At 38.4% G+C, this 19,440-nt stretch overlaps 1 protein-coding gene across 1 annotated transcript in view; it reads left to right on the top strand.

Annotated features, from left to right (window-relative positions):
* The first annotated feature begins 1,615 nt into the window (after positions 1–1,615).
* Positions 1,616–19,440, top strand: part of antxr1b (ANTXR cell adhesion molecule 1b) — a 31,889-nt gene continuing 14,064 nt past the window's right edge. The window contains exons 1-11 of the mRNA XM_017488879.3: positions 1,616–1,851; positions 10,121–10,192; positions 11,660–11,731; positions 11,971–12,052; positions 12,142–12,175; positions 13,190–13,269; positions 13,512–13,580; positions 14,052–14,132; positions 15,340–15,400; positions 16,096–16,194; positions 19,161–19,230. Coding sequence (XP_017344368.1) covers positions 1,733–1,851; positions 10,121–10,192; positions 11,660–11,731; positions 11,971–12,052; positions 12,142–12,175; positions 13,190–13,269; positions 13,512–13,580; positions 14,052–14,132; positions 15,340–15,400; positions 16,096–16,194; positions 19,161–19,230 — 839 coding nt within the window. The 5' untranslated portion in view covers positions 1,616–1,732. The remainder of the gene's footprint in view (positions 1,852–10,120; positions 10,193–11,659; positions 11,732–11,970; positions 12,053–12,141; positions 12,176–13,189; positions 13,270–13,511; positions 13,581–14,051; positions 14,133–15,339; positions 15,401–16,095; positions 16,195–19,160; positions 19,231–19,440) is intronic.

The raw sequence follows: 19,440 nt of genomic DNA, 5'->3' as shown, positions 1-19,440 counted from the left end.
TATACGAGCGTGGTTATGGGTGGGTTTATTTTTCGAATCAAATAGATAAAACTAAACCACATGGAAAATTTTAGTAGCCTTTTGTACTATTCAGATATAATACGTTTTCCAGTATAAGTTTTCCAGTCTATAGTATACAGGGTGTTCCAAAAGTCTCCATACACTGGGGAAATGAACACCTTTTTAGCAAAATGTCTTCCAAAATTTTTCAGAATTAGCGTATATTATATATATTGTTTTCAAATAGCCTTTAAGGACGCCTTTGACAGAAGAAGAACGTATAGAAATGGTTCCCGTGGCTGGATCGGGAAGCTGTCGTACGGTTGCGATGGACTTTAACAGGAAACGTGGCGAGTACATCAACACACGACACTGTCGCCAAACGCATTAACAAATTCACAAAGACTGGAAGTGTCGCGGACCGACCGAGAACTGGACGTCCACGAACATCCGCTGACGAAGGCACGACCGATGTGGTGCTGGAAAACATAGTCCTCTGTGTATATGGAGCCTTTGGGACACTCTGTACGTGGTTCTCAAGCCAAATGTTCCTTGCATACTATATCCACCTGGTAGTATATTCACCTGACTTGTTTGACCATTATTATAGCCCCTTGTAAAGGTTTGTGGTCCTGCAAGTTGCACTTGATCAGTAGGTTACATATCCATTACATTATCTCGACTCCAGCTGTACTAGAATATTTCAATAAAGTACCTAAAACTGTACGTCGCCTCCTGACAAGTTCTCTTGAGCATTGTTTATATTTAATATGCACTGCAAAAAATGATCTTAGCAAGTGTAAATATCACGAACAAAGGAAAAGTGATCTAATATTTCTCATTTTGACATGATTAAATAACAAATATAAGACGATTAAATCTGTTTCTAGACATCTTTACTAACATCAAGCTTAAATCTGTGTAATTTTATTTGCAGAAACATGTCATTTAGCTTCTTTCTGGAAATCAATGCTTGAAAGAAGCAAAAATGTCTTCCAAGAGAATAAAATATCTGAAAATAGGCATTATAATCTTATTTTCTTGTTTAAAAAAACAATCTAATATAGGGAAATATTCGTTGAATTTGCCTGAGATGTGTTTTTTTAAATTATTTTTTTATTTTTTTATTTTTTTGCAGTGTTGCACTATAAACTCAGCCAAAGCTTGGTTTCCGTTTGGTTTTGGCAGAATATTATACATTTCTCCTTTGTCCACCATGGTTCCATGTAGAAAACCCACAAGTAGACACATACATTTATAAAAATTTTGTAGAAAATTTGGCAAATTTTGTAGAAATTATTGGTAAAAAAAAAAAAAAAAAAGAAAGAAAGAAAGAAAAGAAGAAAAAAAAGAAAGAAAAAAAGTTTACATTTTGTAGCTTATTTCTAGGCACAAGCAAACCTGGGGTATTTTTCTGACCTCATCATACATACCAATCTCTCTCTCTCTCTCTCTCTCTCTCTCTCTCTCTCTCTCTCTCTCTCTCCCCCCTCCTTTCTATTCCAGTTCCACGTGCTCTCTGTTATTCTCTCTCTCTCTCTCTCTCTCTCTCTCTCTCTCTCTCTCTCTCTCTCTCTCTCTCTCTCTCTCTCTCTCTCCTCCCAGTCCCTCATAAACTCTTCAAGCTTTACGAGCAGCTGCAGGAGGAATCAAACACACACGTCCCTTCTCAGAGCTGCACTCAATTTTTTTCCCCCCTTACCGTGCTATTCTCTCTCTCCATGCTGGAATAATGTGTGTGTGTTGTGTCAAGGTGTGTGTGTTGATGTTTGTGTTGATTGGGGGCGGTGTTGGACAGAATTACGGGCCCTCGTGTTACGGTGGATTCGACCTCTACTTCGTCCTGGATAAGTGAGTCTGTCACTTCATATTATCATAATTAATAACACTTATTTATTTCATTAGAAATAAATGAAGAGTTGTTTAGCTCGGGCGAGTGAGAGGCCAAGTGAGGCAGGCAGGAGAGCCCAGATGTCTGCTCAAATGCAGTAGAGAAACTGAATAAAAACAGAAAATTATTGCTCCATGCAAGTGTGTGATAATCATTTACTCTGTGCATTGCAATGTTCAGGATTCTGTGAAATTGCAAAAATATTGTTATCATTGAGTGTGTGTGTGTGTGTGTGGGGGGGGGGGGGGGGTTATAATGGTATAATATTTGATAAAATAACAGGCAAAAAAAAAAAGTAAATATTGAAAATTATAAAGCTTTCAAAAAAATCAAGCTTATATTTTAAGGACATTGGGAGTTTTGTACCGCCAGATGAGGGGTGTCCTTTTTGCCCCTTTCTGTCTTATTGATTCACTAACTTATTAGGTATTATATATGTGTACTTGATAAATTATTAACTCAGTGTATCATTTTTAAAAGATCACATTATCCTTATAATGAGGTCAATAATGAGCGTAAAACACTTTGAGCAAACTTTAAGCAAACTTAATACACGAACAAATTATAAGGACATTGTTTATGGATTTTTTTTTTTTTAAACTCAGACGTCTTTATAATTCTTTCTAATATGTATTACACTGTAATACTAGAGCAGGTATAATGATTTGTGTTCACAGGCTTCATAGAGAGTGAAATTAACTTTTCTCAGCTTGCTTGGCTGCTTCAAGTTAATGTAAACACTGAACCCCAGAGATACTGTTGCAGTTATTATAGTTGTTCTAGTTGTTGTAATGGCGTCTGTGTGACACATGGGGTGCTGTTTCATCCTCTACCCATCACATTGAGCTCATAATGAACCAGTTTTACTTTTTCTCTCTTTTTTTTGGAAAAGAATGCCTATAGTTTGAGCTGGACATTCACTCACCTAATATTAAAAAAGGAAATATTTCTTAATGTCAGTGGAACTGCATAAACGACTCATGAGTCTCAGTATTAACTGAGTATTTATTCATTCAATTCAATTCAATTTAATTAAATTTTATTTGTATAGCACTTTTAACAATGTACATTGTCTCAAAGCAGCTTTACAGAAATATATAAACACGGGATACAGATTTTACGTGTGTGAATTTATTCCTAATGAGCGAGCCGTTGGCAACGGTGGCGAGGAAAATCTAAGATGATACAAGGAAGAAACCTTGAGAGGAACCAGACTCAGAAGGGAACCCGTCCTCATCTGGCTAACAAAGGATAGTCAAAAAGCAAAAGAAATTTCGTTATGGTTTGTACAAGAAGTCTGTTTGTTGAACTAGTCCACTGTTCACTAAAGGAGACTTGAGTGCAAAATTGTATATGGTAATTGCAGTCTTAAGGCCATAGTCGCAACCATAGTCCCAGCAACCACAGCGAGAATGTCTATGTGGAATTGAGGTCCAAAACCATTTCCATGGTGCTTCAAGCGGAACCATCCTCAGCAATCTCGGCGACTGAATAGCACTTTCATTATGACAATAATTTGTGAAAATATTCATTCATTCATCTTCATTAAGCGCTTTATACTGGTCAGGGTCACAGTGGATACAGACCTTATCCTGAGAACACCCGACATGACACTCAAATGCACCATGGATGGGACGCCAGTGCATCACAGAGCACCATGCACACCCTCATTCACACCTAGGGAAAGGTTGCCATAGCCAGTACACTTACCAACATGTTTTTGAGAGGTGGGAGGAAACTGGAGCACCTGGAGGACCCCTACACAGACACGGGAAGAGTATCCGAAACTCCACAGAGACATTAACCTGAGCTTAGATTCAAACCAGAGACCCTGGAGCTGTGAGGTGGCATCACTACCCACTGCACCGCTGCTCTGCCATTTATTTAAAGTATAATGTACTTTAAATGGCTTTTAATGAATAGAATATGGGGTTTGATATTTAAAAGTGACATCTTGTGAAAATCGAAGGGCTCGACCTAATAGTTTTACAAAAAATTGCCAACGTTGTTATACAAATAAAAATGGATAGGTGTATAACAATAAACACTCAATATCAGTCAGAACATCGACTCCATCACGACTCTCATGAACAACAGGTTTATACAGTGACTTGTAGTGAATTAACAAGTAATTAATACGTACACTAAGCATTATTAGAGTTATTATTAAGACCCTATAAGCAAGCAGGTGATAGATAGTTCAGGATTTAGTGCGAAGGACACAATCCTATTATTCCTAATAACAAAAGCACACGATAATCACAAGCTTTGTACAGAGACTCATTAGAAAAGTAACTTTTGCCCATAAAATTGCATTTTGAATAGAAAAAATTCCACAAGAGGTCAAAGGTCAGACTGAGCTTCAGAGCATTACACAGAACCTTTTTACCAGCAGCGCCAGATGTTCCAGAGCTGCACGGCTGCAGTGTGCGCACACACATCTAAGAGAAGAAAAGAAAACAAGGGAATGAGAAAGAATGTGTGTGTGTGTGTGTGTGTGTGTGTGTGTGTGTGTGTGTGTGTGTGTGTGTGTGTGTGTGTGTGTGTAATCACTTCATTGTCATGCATGAAAACCAGATTTGAGAAGCAGCTGTGACACAGATGAAAGACGAATGAAAACTGCTGAGCTATTAAAACAAAATGCAACTAAACCCAATAGAACCGCAACGTCTCATATTTGTATATACAGTATTTATGTTCCTGTAGTTCCATAGACGTTCCATATAAGTTCCTGCTGGCACCATATCCGGTGTTTATATGTAACCTTATTTTCCAGATATTGTGCCATTATTATAAATAACAAAACTGGCCAAGATGATAACACTCAATGTGATTTCCACGGCAAATTTGATTTCACTATGCACTGAGGATTTTTTAATGCCTTCGGTTGTTTGTTTTGGATTTTTCTAAATTTCTTTGGCAGTTAATTTTGGTCGTTATTACATCATTTCTGTTTATTACATTTCTGACAAGTGATTACCGATGCTCTTAATGGCCTCCCTGAGCACTTTATTCCCAGCTCTGTGAAGGGTCAGTACTTCTCTGGAGAGATGAATCGGTTATGGTTAAGTTGAATGTCATGTAGATTAACCACTCAAGAGCTTGAACCTGTTTGAACTTTTCCTGTCCTTAACACTTAAACCTGTGCTGACTGTTTTAAATCAGAAGCACATAATGAGACACATTTCAATCAACTAACAAGTGCGTGTTAAAGGGGATGCAAACTTTTGAGAGGATCAAAAGGAAGTGCTGACCTAATGTCAACTGCTGTAATATTTAGGCTAGTTATTCCTGGGTTCTCAATAGTTAAACACCATTAAATACGTACAATTTGGTTTTGTAGATAAAATCGTTTTCACCTAGAACATAAGGGTATGAAAACATCTGCACTCAACTGTATGATTAGTTACAGTTTAGTTAACGTCATGTTGTCATAAGGCATTAGTTATTACGTGACAATCATACAGTCGTGTGAAAAAATAAGTACTCCCCATGGAAATTGTTGGCTTTTTTGACATATTTGGACAAGCAGACATTTGACCCTCTTTGAAACAGTGCCTAGTAATGAAGTTGATATACTTGAGAAAAAAAAACACAAGGAAAATGAGCTTTTTTGATTATTTATTCAACAGAAATGTCAATAGATGTGATGTTCTTCTGTGGGAAAAGTAAGTACACTCTTGGCCTCAGAAGCTAGTATTGTCCCATTTAACAGAAATAATTGTACATCATTTTTGACCCCTCTTCCATGCGATATTTTTTCAGTTGGAAGATGTTTGAGGGTTTTATTGCATGTACTGCACATTTCAAATCCCATTTCAACATTTCAATGGGATTCAAATCCAGGCTTTGACTCGGCCATTCCATAACCCTCCATTTCTTCTTTCTGAGCCATTCCTTGGTGGATTTGCTAGAGTGCTTAGGATCATTATCCTGTAGAAAGGTCCACTTTTGGTTCAACTTCAACTTTCAGACAGATGGCTTCACATTATCTTCAAGCACTCTTCGATATGATGCAGGATTCATATTTGAATCAATGAATGCAAGCTGTCCAGTCCGTGACGCAGGGAAGCAACCCCAAACCATAACATTTCCACCACCGTGCTTCACAGTTGGTATGAGGTGCTTCTCCTGAAAAGCTGTCTTTGGTCTGCGCTAAACATGTCTGCTGTTACTGTGACCAAACAACTCTATCTTTGATTCGTCTGTCCAGAGCACATTATGCCAAAAGGCCTGGTCTTTGCCTATATGCTCATTGGCAAACTGTAGTCTTGCAAAGGCTTTTTCCTGGCACGCCTCCCATGCAGGTCAAATTTCTGCAATCTCTTTCTGATTGTAGAAGCATGCACTTTGACACCAACAGGTGCAAGACTGTGATGAAATTTTGGGGTTCTTGGAGAATTTTTTTTTGCATCAGACGGTCTGCTCGTCGTTTGAAATCTGTGCCACTTGTAGATGATTTTCCTTACAGTAAAGTGATGTAGTTCAAATAATTTGGAGATCTTTTTAAATCTCTTACCAGACTCATAGGCATCCACAACCTTTTTTCTGAAGGCCTTACAAAACTCTTTAGATGTTGGCATGATGACACCACACACCTCAATAACAAAGAGAACACCAGACACTAGATATGAGAGGAGTATAAATAAGACCGGTTCCACCTGCACTCTCTAAGCAGGTTCTAAATATAGATATTCTAGATATTGTCACAAAACAGCTATAAACAAGAACGATAAATGTGGATGCTGATTAATGCAACACAAAATGTCTGGGTTAGAGGTTCTCAACCTTTTGTAACTAAAGCCCCCCCCCCCCCCCCCTCCCCCCAGTCATGTGATAGATAGATAGATAGACAGACACCTCATTACTACATACAGTGGGGGTCTGAGAAGTCTGTGAGAACGCTAGTGAAAACACTTCTGTTTGGCATTCTTTTTCAATTTATCACAAAGATTTTCATTAAAAATGATATTATCAGCAACAACGGGAGTGGAAGTAGAATCTTAAAAAGATTTACATGAATTTCAGAGTTTCTTAGTATTTGGTACGTCCCCTTTTTTGCTTTAGTGTGCACTCGAGCTGGCATGGACTCCACAAGTTTGTGTAAAACTTCATGATCCATTTTAGATCAAATCCATCAGTGGGTTGTGTCTGAACACATGCTTCAGCGGAAGGAATCGGAAAGACTCGCGGAAAATCTGACATTACGGTCAATATCAGGCATTTCCTAACATTTACACAGGGACTTAGAAATAGCGCAACATCTTGAATCTTGAATAGTCGTGATGTTGCATATTTTCTTTTTTTTTTTTTTTTTTTGAATTTTCAAAATTCGAAAATGTTCTGTTTATTCGCAGCTTTAAATATATATTTTTTTTAATCCTAGATTTTCAGTGTGATCTCAGACTTTTGGACCCCACTGTACACAAATAGATACACTATATTCTTAAAGAGCAAACAGCAAGTATTGCTTCTTTGAAATCTTTGTTTTCAACTTGTGTACATGTTCCATTGATCCATCTAACCATCCATCCAGTTACCGTACCGCTTATCCTACACAGGGTCACAAGGCCTGGCGGTTATCCCAGGGGACTCGGGGCACAAGGCGGTGGACACCCTAGATGGGGTGCCAACCCATCGCAGAGCACAATCACACACACATTCATACACCCATTCACACACTATGGACAATTTGAAAATTCTAATTGGCCTACAACGCATGTCTTTGGACTGAGGGACGAAACCGGAGTACATGGAGGAAACTCCTGAAGCACGGGGAGAACATATAAACTCCACACACACAGAGGGGAGGGGGAATTCGAACCCCCAACCACGGAGTTGCGAGGCAAACGTACTAGGGTAATAAACATTTCCACAAAGCAGCTTTATAGAAATCCAGAATTAACTACAGCAGCTCAGCTTGTACGATTCAGTTTAACTTACATTCCCCGGACCATATTCCGTCTTAACTTTTATCATGTCTTAAATGTAAATAAACGCTAAAGAATTAAAGCAGCTTCAGCCACATTTCAGGAAAAATGTATTTCTAGTCTAGTTCTTCTTTCACTAAACTTTTTTTAAATTACAGAACAGAAGGGGTTCATTTGCTGCAGTTTAGCCCGATGGTTACAATTTACTTTCTGATAAGCTCGTGACAAAAATTTTCTCTTGGATTCATTTCTATCATGAATCACGAATATTACTGCTGATTAAAATCCCAAGAGTCCAAACCCTCCTCATTTATCAGGGCTTATCATCCCTAAAAATTCTGTCCGGTCTTAATGTCATGTTCATTAAATGTTTACTAGCGCTGGATGAATGTGGAGCAAAGAATCACCATATAGCACACACAGAGACGTTTTTAATGACATTAGTTTAGTCATTAACTCTAAAGAGCTGTGGTTTTATGCAAATATTATATAACCTGGCATATGGAAATAAAATGACATCAGTGCATTAGTAAAGCCAAGGCTGCTTTCCAAAATGACAGAAATCCCAACGAGCTCAATAACAGGATTATAAGAGTTCTCTAAGTGCTGAGTGTTTTCACCCTGGAATGTTTATCCATCATTACATACTGACAAGTGTTCAGTCCAATGTCCAACATTTTGGAAATATTTTATGGCTGTTTTGCTATTCTTTTACTCGTTTTAGCAAAAGGCTAAGAAGTACTATTTTTTATTACACTTTATTTTATGGGCTAAGCAAAAATCAGCATACTGATAAAACATACTCAGAGTGAAACCCAGCTAAGGCTTCTACAGAAAAAAGAACACATTTCACAGCGCTAGCACCCTATCAGTTTGACACTATAATGCTAGTTTGTGGTTAGCCTGTTTACTACAATGCTAGTTTGAATGAGCTGAAGTCACACCTAACTTTCACAAGTGTTTTCATTAACAGTGTGTTTTAATGCATCTCAGAATGCTGTGCCAACATTAAACTGTGACTATAAAACATCATCAATGCGTTTACAGCTGCTGAAACTCTCAGTTTAATAACTACTCTAGCAGAGCAGCTTCGACAAATTAATATGCCATATGTTTTTTTTTTTGTTTTTTTTTTAAAAAGAGAGATTTTATTCCACATTCGCTGAGGTAAGACGAAAATTCCTGTCTGATCTGTCTGCAACGCCCGCAGACTGAAAACAGCAAGAGTACCAAAACAGACAGCACTTTATTTTAGTTCTTTATGGCTATTCTTGTCCTCAGGCATGTGGAAATAAGACGTTCTGTCTCACATCACACTCTCACAAAACTCAAATCAAAATATTTATTTCGCATAACTGCCAAAAGTCTTTTTTTTTCTTCTTCTTTCTATTGTGCAGTGAATAAAACCATTAATGTCATAAGATCATAAATACTTATCATTTAAATTATTCTGAGGTCTTACTTCCTCTTTTTCTGCCATATTTTTTTTTTTCTGGGGGGAAAAAAATAGCTATACAAGAAAGATATTGTGCATTTTATGAATTAAATCATCACCAGAACAATTACAAAACATCTCTGACCTTTATAAAAGGATGATTTAATTTAACCATTTAAGTAAAATAAACATTTCTTGTCTTAAACGCATTTATAGATGCCATAATTTTTAATTTTTTAATGCGATCTTAGCACTAGCCAATGTAGTTTTGTGCTTAGCATCTGAACAATCTTGTCACGAAAGCTAACCTGTACTATATCGCTAGTTCCTGTGTTAGACCATTTAGTGTAATGACAAGTCTGGTTTAGCCTGTTTCATATAACGGTAGTTTTCACTGATAAGCAGGTTAGCCAGCCAGTTCTTGTGTTAGCATGCTCATTTTAATGCTAGTCAGTGGACTATTTTGTGGCTAGCATGTTTACTATAATGCTAGTCTCAGCCTTAGACGCTACACCATAAGGCTAGAAGTATATTTAGCTAGAAGTCTATTTGACTAGCCATGTTTCATCACTCCAACTTAGCTAAATCCTGCTAGACACTTATCAACTTAACTCATTTGCTAGCTACTCTTAAGTTAGTAACCTGATAGGACTTCATTCAGAGAGTGAAAGAAACAGTGTGTAAAAATCTGAGGTAAAAACTGAAGAAATCACTTCAAATACACGGTTTTTACTGCCAAGGACAAGCATGCAAATAAACAGCCCTTTTTAAATCGTTAAATTAGATTGGTAAATGAGTTTGCAAATTATATTTATATGTGTACACACACATGCTAAAAATCAATCATTTTCTTGTTGCGTTCAGGTCTGGAAGTGTTCAGCATCACTGGAATGAGATTTATTACTTTGTGGATCATCTGGCACACAAATTCATCAGGTGAGATTTTTCACTGTGCCAGGTTTTAAAATGTGAACCAGACATTAAATCTTTCCTGAAGGACCTCGTCGTGAACGCTTCGTTTCAGCAGAGCTCGTCTACAGAATGGTGATAGGCGGATATTTAACGATTGCACATCACTGAGTCATGTTAGCTCATGTTAGTTAGCACTGGAGATTAACACTCATGAACATGACTTCGAAATCTTCTCGGAATTTCCTTTGGGTTAGCTTATGTTAGCTAGAAGGCTAATGTTAGCAGTGAAGAGTGTAAATGTTCATGAATATGGATATGAATTCCTCCTTGAAATGATGTAATGGTATTTATAGTTTAAACCACTATTGTTCTATTGATTTTTTCCAGCATCCCCCCCCCCCCCCCCCCCCCCCCCCCCCCAGGAGTGTGTTTAACATAATGCTAATTCAGGGTTAGCCTCTTTAATATACTAAGGGTTAGCCAGTTAAATGCATATACAGGACTCAGTGTCAAGTAAACATAATTTTACGCGTGTTAGTGTGTTTAATACAGGATTAATTCAGGGTTAACCTGTTTAATGTAATGCTAGTTTATTCAATGCTAGTTTTTAGCGTATTTCTTTGAACATTAGTTTATGTGTTAGCCCGTTAGCATGTCTTAAAAGTGAACCCACCCTCTTCTGGTGACACCGGATAGTGGGATTATAAACCATTACAGTATACAGGCATAGATGAGTAAAAACAAACAGTATTAAGTGTGTTGAAAGGATGTTCAGTATGAGCACATTGTGAATAAGAGTCCTGGGATGAGCACAAGGCAGTCTTTATGATTACAGAAGCAGCTCTTAGATATAAATCCACAGTATTCAGGTGATTCGTGGGCAAAATCTCTGTTTTAAGGAAGTTAAAATCTTTAGGTTGTTCATGAGGGACCATCTAAGCGTTGAGTCACAAATACAGAAAGCGCCACTCAAACGTAGAGTATCAGGATGAATCAGGAAGCGTGTCAGGATCTGGCACTGGCATCACACCATCGCCGCGCGTGTTTTCCTCACTCCACCCTGACCACACCCTTTAACCATCCTTACCACATTTTCCGTCATTTATAGTGTCTTTACTCAGTAAACAGTATACGTTGCTGTGTCCTAAATTCAAGCATTTGGTGGAAGAATTCTTATTAAATTTCATCCTAATAAGTAACAGCTGACGAGCACAGTAAAACGAATATCTGGTTTGTCGTTTTTATGTCTATTTATCCCACGTTCTGTTTCATATAAGCCTCCCTCTATTTAATTCAGATTCATTTTATCAGCACGGTTAGATATACTCTACAACAGAGCACCACAAATAAATACAGTTTAAAAATTTTGACTTGACCAGATTTATTAGTGATAGTGCTCAAGTAAAAGAAGACGGTGTAGTAAGAGTAAAAATTGCAGTAGGTACAGATTTATTCTGTCTTTCTGACTCCCTCCGTCTCGTTATTTTTTAGTCCTAAGCTCCGGATGTCCTTCATCGTTTTTTCGACAGAGGGCAGAACCCTGATGGAGCTCACAGAAGACAGGTGAGCTTAGAAAACAAGAGGTCCAGGTCAATCTGGCCTCACAAACTACCAGACTTGTTCTTTATCCCCCCTCTACCCTCCTGTTCTGTTTAGTTTAGACCACAGTGACCCGTTTAATTGTTTCGAAAATGAGTCCTCTGAGGATCACTTATATACGGTGTATTCTCAGATATGATCTCCGTGTGTTTATGTGTGTTTATGTGCGTGTGTGTGTGTGTGTGTGTGTGTGAATGTGTTAGGGATCAGATACGAGCAGGACTGGAGGAACTACAGAGAGTATTACCAGGTGGAGACACTTTCATGCACAAAGGCTTTGAGCGGGTGAGAAAGCCTCCTCTCTGTCTAACTCTGTTTCCCGTGATCCATATCTCTATCCCAGTAAAAAACCTTTTTGTCTTGCTCTTTCACAGGCGAGTGAGCAGATCTACTATGCGAGTGGTGATGGTGAGTGGTGACGACACAAAGAAAAAAAAGAATCCACGTTAAAAATACATATTTAAAAGCCCTTAAAACTCAACGCTCAGTGTTAATTGCTGATGTTTATGCTTACATTATTGGGGGATGGAGGAATGAAATAAAGTAAAAGAGGGAGGAAAAGCAAGAAATAAACAATATAAACTGTGTATATTATGCACTGTCGTATACAGTGGTGCTTGAAAGTTTGTGAACCCTTTCGAATTTTCTATATATCCGCATAAATATGCCCTAAGACATCATCAGATTTTCACACAAGTCCTAAAAGTAGATAAAGAGAAAAATATTATACTTGGTCATTTATTTATCGATGAAAATGATCTAATATTACATATCTGTGAGTGGCAAAAGTAGGTCAACGTTTGCTTTCAGTATCTGGTGTGACCCCCCACCTTGTGCAGAAACTATTACTACAATTCTCAAGGGTACACAAACTTTCAAGCACCACTGTATGTGTATATTATACATACTTGCACAATTCATGTTTTTGGCCCCTAAATATGGCGCACTATTGATGTTCTGACTGTTGATTTTCAATATGCCAGATCCCATGGAAGCTAGATTAGCAGTCAATGCTAAATGTAATTAAATGTCACTTTTGAGTATATAACAATCTTTTATTAGTTATTTATCAACACAGCTGAGAGCAAATGCGATATTTCTGATATTTCTTTTTCATCTTTCCATTGTCACTATGCCTTTATATTGTTTGTATATAAAAGACCTGTGGTGTATACGCTAACTAGCTAAATCTCACGTCCATATTTCCGGGTTGCCTAGCAACAGTGTTCTCTCAACTTTTCCTACTTGAATGGTGAGCATGTTGTGGGTTCACATTTCACATGTCAAAAACACAAAAGTCATTATCTCTATAGTTAATAGTTGCTAATAATTTGTTCATGGTATATCATGATTTTGATATATTAATATCCTCACCATAATGAGGATTTACTTAATTAGTATTTACTGATGTTCTGTTTGCAGGTTATCGAATAGCGAGCGTCATCATCGCTCTGACAGACGGAGAGTTACGTGAGACTCAGTTTGATTTGGCAGCTAGAGAGGTGAGCTACTGACGCTGTCGTTTTCTCAAGAGAACTTTTTTTTTCTAGTTCATTGTAGACAATGACACATTATGTATTCCGTAAAACAAATCAGGCAGTAAAATTATTAGCGTCACATTAGTAGGTCACATTAACACCTCACCATCAGCACACTTTGGACGTGTTCCAACCACTCCCCACTATTCACTATAAAGGCCTGAGTTTGTCTTTATTCTATCTTATTATGGTATGGTGTATAACAGGCAGGACGCTCGCGCCAGCTCGGAGCCACGGTGTACTGCGTAGGAGTGAAGGACTTTAATGAAACTCAGGTGAGATGTTCAAATTAGATTCAACTCAATTTCATTTAGATCACTAAGCTTGTCTTAGAAAGCCTTTTTGGGGATGTGTCCTAAACGTGTCCGAAAGATTTTCATTCGAATTGCAAAACCTGACCATTTTTTTTTGGGCCCAGGCATTCCCGGGGTGTATTTTGACGCTTCATATACGGTCATAAGATGAGCCACGCTCAAAACCCAGATAGAGTCGGTAATATGGAGGAGTCTAATTGATTGAATAATAACCTTGTATGACAATGTTATAAGGTTAAGATAAGCTGTGTTAAAGTTTAGCTGATTTATAGTACCTCATGGGTAATACACACACACCTTCACATACACAAACAAATAGAATGGCAGTAAATACAAGGAGTATCTGTACACATGTAAATCATGTACACTCAGTGCTACATATTAAATATGAACTAAAACATACTTTTCTTTTCTTTTTTTTGTCCATCGTAGCTGGCTACAATCGCAGGCAGTGACGATCATGTTTTTCCTGTGAATGATGGATTTGACGCACTGCAAGACATCATCGACTCAGTAAGTAATGACTTTTCCAGTTCAGAAAATGAGAAATGACCCCCTGCTCTCTCTCCCATAGAGACGCCATTGTAGTATTTATATCATGCCAAGTCTAAGCCTAGTGAATACCTTTATTGCACTACGACTAGTTATTGACTAATTCTTCATCCAGTTTATCCTACAGCATAGAGTAACAACAGTTAACATAATAATTTAGCAACATAAGCTAAGCTATCCACTGTATTAATGTCTAGTTATGCTAACTAGTAATTCTAGCTAACTGATATTTCCTTTCCAGCAGTAGCCATCAGTATGACATTAAGTAGCTAGCCAAGTTCTCAAACAAGCTAGCTAACATTAGGAGGTTATATTGTGTAATTAAAACCAGTAACCAATTCATTTTAACTAATGTTAGCTGAAGCGTTTATGTGTACTGAAGTTCACCAGCATGCTGGCTAGCATTAGGTAAAAACGTTTCTGATGTGATAGTAACTAATCTATACTGACTTCATTTCTGCTCTTGCTGACACAGGAGAGCATGTCACTTGCCACAAAACACAGTACAGTGATCCCTACTCAAAAAAACAAGAAAAAAACAGGTACACCATATCTTAAAACTTAAAACTAAATAAATAAATGTATAAATTCACCCCCAAAAATTTGACTGGATAAACAGATTGTTTGACCTGGGGATTTCTGACTTCCTAGGGATCAAGTGAAACATAAAGAGCTCCGTAGCAGAAATAGAGCTCCAAAGTCGGTTAAAATGCCCGGTTTCCACAGCCTTTGGTGTTGATTGAAAGCTACTGAAGGGCTCTTTTTGAACCATTTTAATGTGGTTATGTAACCGTATAATGTATAATGTATAATGCATGTTGATCAATCTGGAGCTATTGGTCTTCACAAGTGCAGATCTTGCACTTGATCAGCGTGCTCTCTGTACTGTATATTTTAACTCTATGGGTTGTGCAGATCGGGACCTCTGGTGTTCAAACAGTGTATTAGATGTCCAATTAATAGAATGCTGATTTCCACAATGTGAATCGCACGTTTCCATGATGCACATCGTCACGTTTTTGCCTCGCGATGCATCGTGTCACGTTGTATCGTTACACTCTTAAAAATACTCAACACCAGTCTATTCAAGCAAACTTGAAGGGAGAAACTCACATCAATTTTTACATTTCAGGCTCCTATCAATATCTCTGAATCTTCTTTCTTTCAGATCCTGAAGAGATCATGCATAGAAATATTGTCTGTTGAACCGTCAACTATATGTGCCGGAGGTGAGCGAAGACGAGCACACAGTAAAAACTTGTGTATGAAATCTGAGCAATGTTTGTATAATAAGCATATTCATATATTATTATACAGCAGCAGAGTTGTGTTTACTGGAATTATTTATTGTTTAGCCTCATAATCCTGTTTCATTTAGAAGACATCTGCATCTGCTTAGAAGTTTTGGGCAGTTTTTTTCTGGGCAGCCTGTCACAGAGGTCTCCTAAGGTTCCTTACTTTGGCTGCATTTATCCTTTCCAGCAGAGGAAATCCCATAATTCTGTTCACCTTAATGAGCCAGCTGAATATTTTACAGCTTAATATTGCAATTTATTTTTCCAAGCTTTCACAGAACTTTCATTCAGCAAACAGAATTATGAGGTAAAAGGATAAAAATGATACTGCCTTCAGATTTGGTTGCAATAAGGAACCTGAGGAAATTAACTGTCCTTGTGCTCCTTACAATGGGACACAGACTTTACATCCAGAGTGTAAAACTGCAGTCTACCTAGACATCTGTCTCGTGAATGAAATGCAAGTCACATCTGAAATGACTCCCTGTTCCTTAGACTAAAGAATCAGGAGCACTGTACAGGGCATAAATATATAGACCAAATCTGATGAGTAAAGAGATACTGATCAGCATTTGACATACATCACTGTTTTTGACACTGTTTTCTCTGTTGGTCATGTTGTATTGCAGAATCCTTTCAGGTGGTGGTGAGGGGGAACGGTTTCCTCCATGCGAGAGATGAGAGACGGGTGTTGTGCAGTTTCCGCATCAATGACACCTTCACCGTCAGTAAGTGATCTTCCAATAAAGGAAGTAATAATAGTAATAATGTATAGGCTTCTAACCCTTACATTACTATAAATGTAGTTAAATTTCAGCTGAGACTTTAATTAACACCTGATACTGGCTTGGTTAGCAACACAGGGTAATGTACGATACATACTGAACATACAAGTGCAAGAATCCATCCATCCATCCATCCATCCATCCATACCGCTTATCCTACACAGGGTCACAGGGGAGCCTGGAGCCTATCCCAGGGAACTCAGGGAACAAGGTGGGGGAAACCCTGGATAGGATGCCAATCCATCTGCACAATCACACACGCGTTCACACCCAAGGACAATTTGGAAATGCCAATCAGCCTACAATACATGTCTTTGGACTGGGGAGGAAACCAGAGTACTTGGAGGAAACCCCCAAAGCACGAGGAGAACATGCAAACTCTGCACGCACAGGGCGGAGGCAGGATTCGAAACCCTGAACCCCAGATGTGTGAGGCAAACATGCTAACCTCTAAGTCAACAAATTAACAGTCCCAACATAGGCATGTAGGTTTAATACAGGACAACCAATAATCAGAAATAAGGGAGATCAGCCAGGGTGAAAACCAGGAAGTACAATGGAACATAAAAGACAGAACTTAAAGTAACTAAACACATTATAAGACTTTGCTACAAACAGTAGCTTCTCAAGAAGTAACACAACAGGTGAACACAATCAGGTAACGAAGCAATGATAGGACAGGGAGGAGTCAGGACTAGAACAGAAATCAAACCAAACATGAGCACATGGGAGCTTTGATGCAAGGGAGCAAACCGTGACCCACAGGAGGACAAGCAGGGAATGTGTCGCAGGGCTAGGCCGGGTGCACGGTCCAGGAGATCCATTAGCAAGTGGAATAGACTTTAAAAATTTGTCTATTTTGGTTCAAAATATGGGCTTAGTGTTTAGTACGTCCGCCGCACACCTCCAGGGTCGGGGGTTCGATTCCCGCCCTGTATGTGTGGAGTTTGCATGTTCTCCCCGTGCTGCAGGGGCTTCCTCTGGGTACTCAGGTTTCCTCCCCCAGACGTGCATGGTATGCTGATTGGCATGTCCAAAGTGTCCGTAGTGTATAAATGGGTGTGAGTGTGTATGTGATTGTGCCCTGTGATGGTTTGGCACTCCATCCAGGGTGTACCCCTGTGCCTGATGCTCCCTGGAATAGGCTCCAGGTTCCCCGTGACCCAGTAGGATAAGCGGTATAGAAAATGGATGGTTCAAAACGTAGGCTTCATCCTAGCCATGTCTATTTATCATCCTTATGGCTTTGAACAAAACTAGAAAGGCGAGTCAGGTATTCACCCCACAACTCACTTACAAAAGTACAGCGGGTGTTTAATAGTTTAATGTGATCAGCTAGAAAAAAGACCTAACTAGCATGTAACATTTAAAGACCTGGTCAGGAAAATCGCAAGGATCCTTAATGTTTCTTCTCTAAAAATCTCTCTGTAGTCGTGGCCAGCAAGGCAGGAAGTGGAACTTATATCTAGATTGGAGTGTAGCATTTATAAATATATCATTTACTGTGATATTTTTTCTGTATCATCATTGAAACGCACCATGCTAACTGGTAAACGTTATTATTTCTAGCTAACTCACAACGTCATCTCACGTCCAGTCAACTCAAACATCACAGTTTTATCTATTGGGTCAGTCTAACTTCTGTGGATTAACAATTTTTAAAGTGATCACTAAAACCGATCAATTTACCGATTAAGGAACAGCCGCAAGACTGAGACACGCCCACTTTTGTCCTGCCAAGATCGCGTTCTCATTAAAATTGTGATATAAACTGTTATGAAAACGCTACGTTTCGAAAACAATCTACTATAATGATGTTGGCCTTGCCGCGCCGCACTAATCGGCGACGCTCAGTTTCATCAGCGAGGAGCGATGAAATCTTAGCAGAGACAAAAGTGTAGGAATAAACGCTACTCTCGAATGTGCACTCAAACTCTCAGACCCAATATGTCGATTCCACTTCAAATAAAAGATAGCTGATGTTCGGTGCCAACAAAAAGAGAGACGAAAAAGGAAATGGAAGAGGAAAGCGTATCGAATTTAAGAAGGAAGATGCCTTTTTTTTTTGCGCTCTTCAATTCCACACAGGACAACTTTTCACATCTTTTTAACCAAACCGCTAAATTACAGTCTGCCTGTACGGGTAGAGATTCCTGTGTGCTGGTTATAAATTAAGGTATAAAATGTCTGGATGGGGTTTTTGCTCTGGGAAATAAGAGAAAAGATTCGATTTGTTTTGGAAGTGAACGGGGAAGGAGCGCAGTGTTCAAAAAGCCACTAATCTCTTCTGAATTTGGCGTTCCTCCATCCATCCAGCTGCTAATGCATTTAAACACCATCGTATTACAGAAAGGAATGTAGGACTCTGTGTCTTCTATTGTTTCTGGAATGCTTGAGTATGAGAATTTGTTCCTAATATATATATATATATATATATATATATATATATATATATATATATATATATATATATATATATATATATATATATATATATATATATATATATATATATATATATATATATATTTGCTGTTCATTTTCCCCTCTCTGAAGTTTGCTTCTTTAGTTTGCTCCTTCAGTAATGTACTGTAGCTAACAATTGGGCGTGCAACAACTTGGCACAATAATAAATCGAAAACTATTAGCGCCTATTAATTGTTATCTATTAGTCTTACAGCTTTAGAGCAAAATTAAATAAACAACCGTCAGCTGCCGTGTCTTGTCATTTGGAGTAAAGGTGAATCTGTGGATGTTTCCTTTTAGCTGAACTGCTTTTTTTAAGCTCCATCAGGTCTGTTTTGTGACTCACTTCAGACACAGTGGGAGGAAGTGCACTTTTACTGTACTGACTATAAATAACCTGTGTGTGTGTGTGTGTGTGTGTGTGTGTGTGTGTGTGTGTGCAGTGAAGAAGCCTCTGGCTGTGGAGGACACATACTTACTTTGTCCAGCTCCTGTGCTGATGGAGGAGGGGGTGTAAGTGTCTCTTCTTAAGCCTCCTGCAAATCTTTTTTATTTTTAATGTAATAAATAAAACCTTGGTTGAAAGAAACACAACCAAGACAGGAATTTGGGACTAGAATTTCTGCACAGTTACTACTCTGTTTTGGAAACATGGTTACCCATTGAAGCTCTTTTACAGTAAAATAAATGCAATTAAAGTCTAAGGGTAGTTACTAAGTAAGG

Source organism: Ictalurus punctatus, chromosome 16 (assembly GCF_001660625.3).
Source record: "Ictalurus punctatus breed USDA103 chromosome 16, Coco_2.0, whole genome shotgun sequence".
NCBI classification, from domain to species: Eukaryota; Metazoa; Chordata; class Actinopteri; order Siluriformes; family Ictaluridae; genus Ictalurus; species Ictalurus punctatus.
Note: the sequence above shows the minus strand (reverse complement) of the source record. Positions and strands in the feature narration are given on the sequence as shown.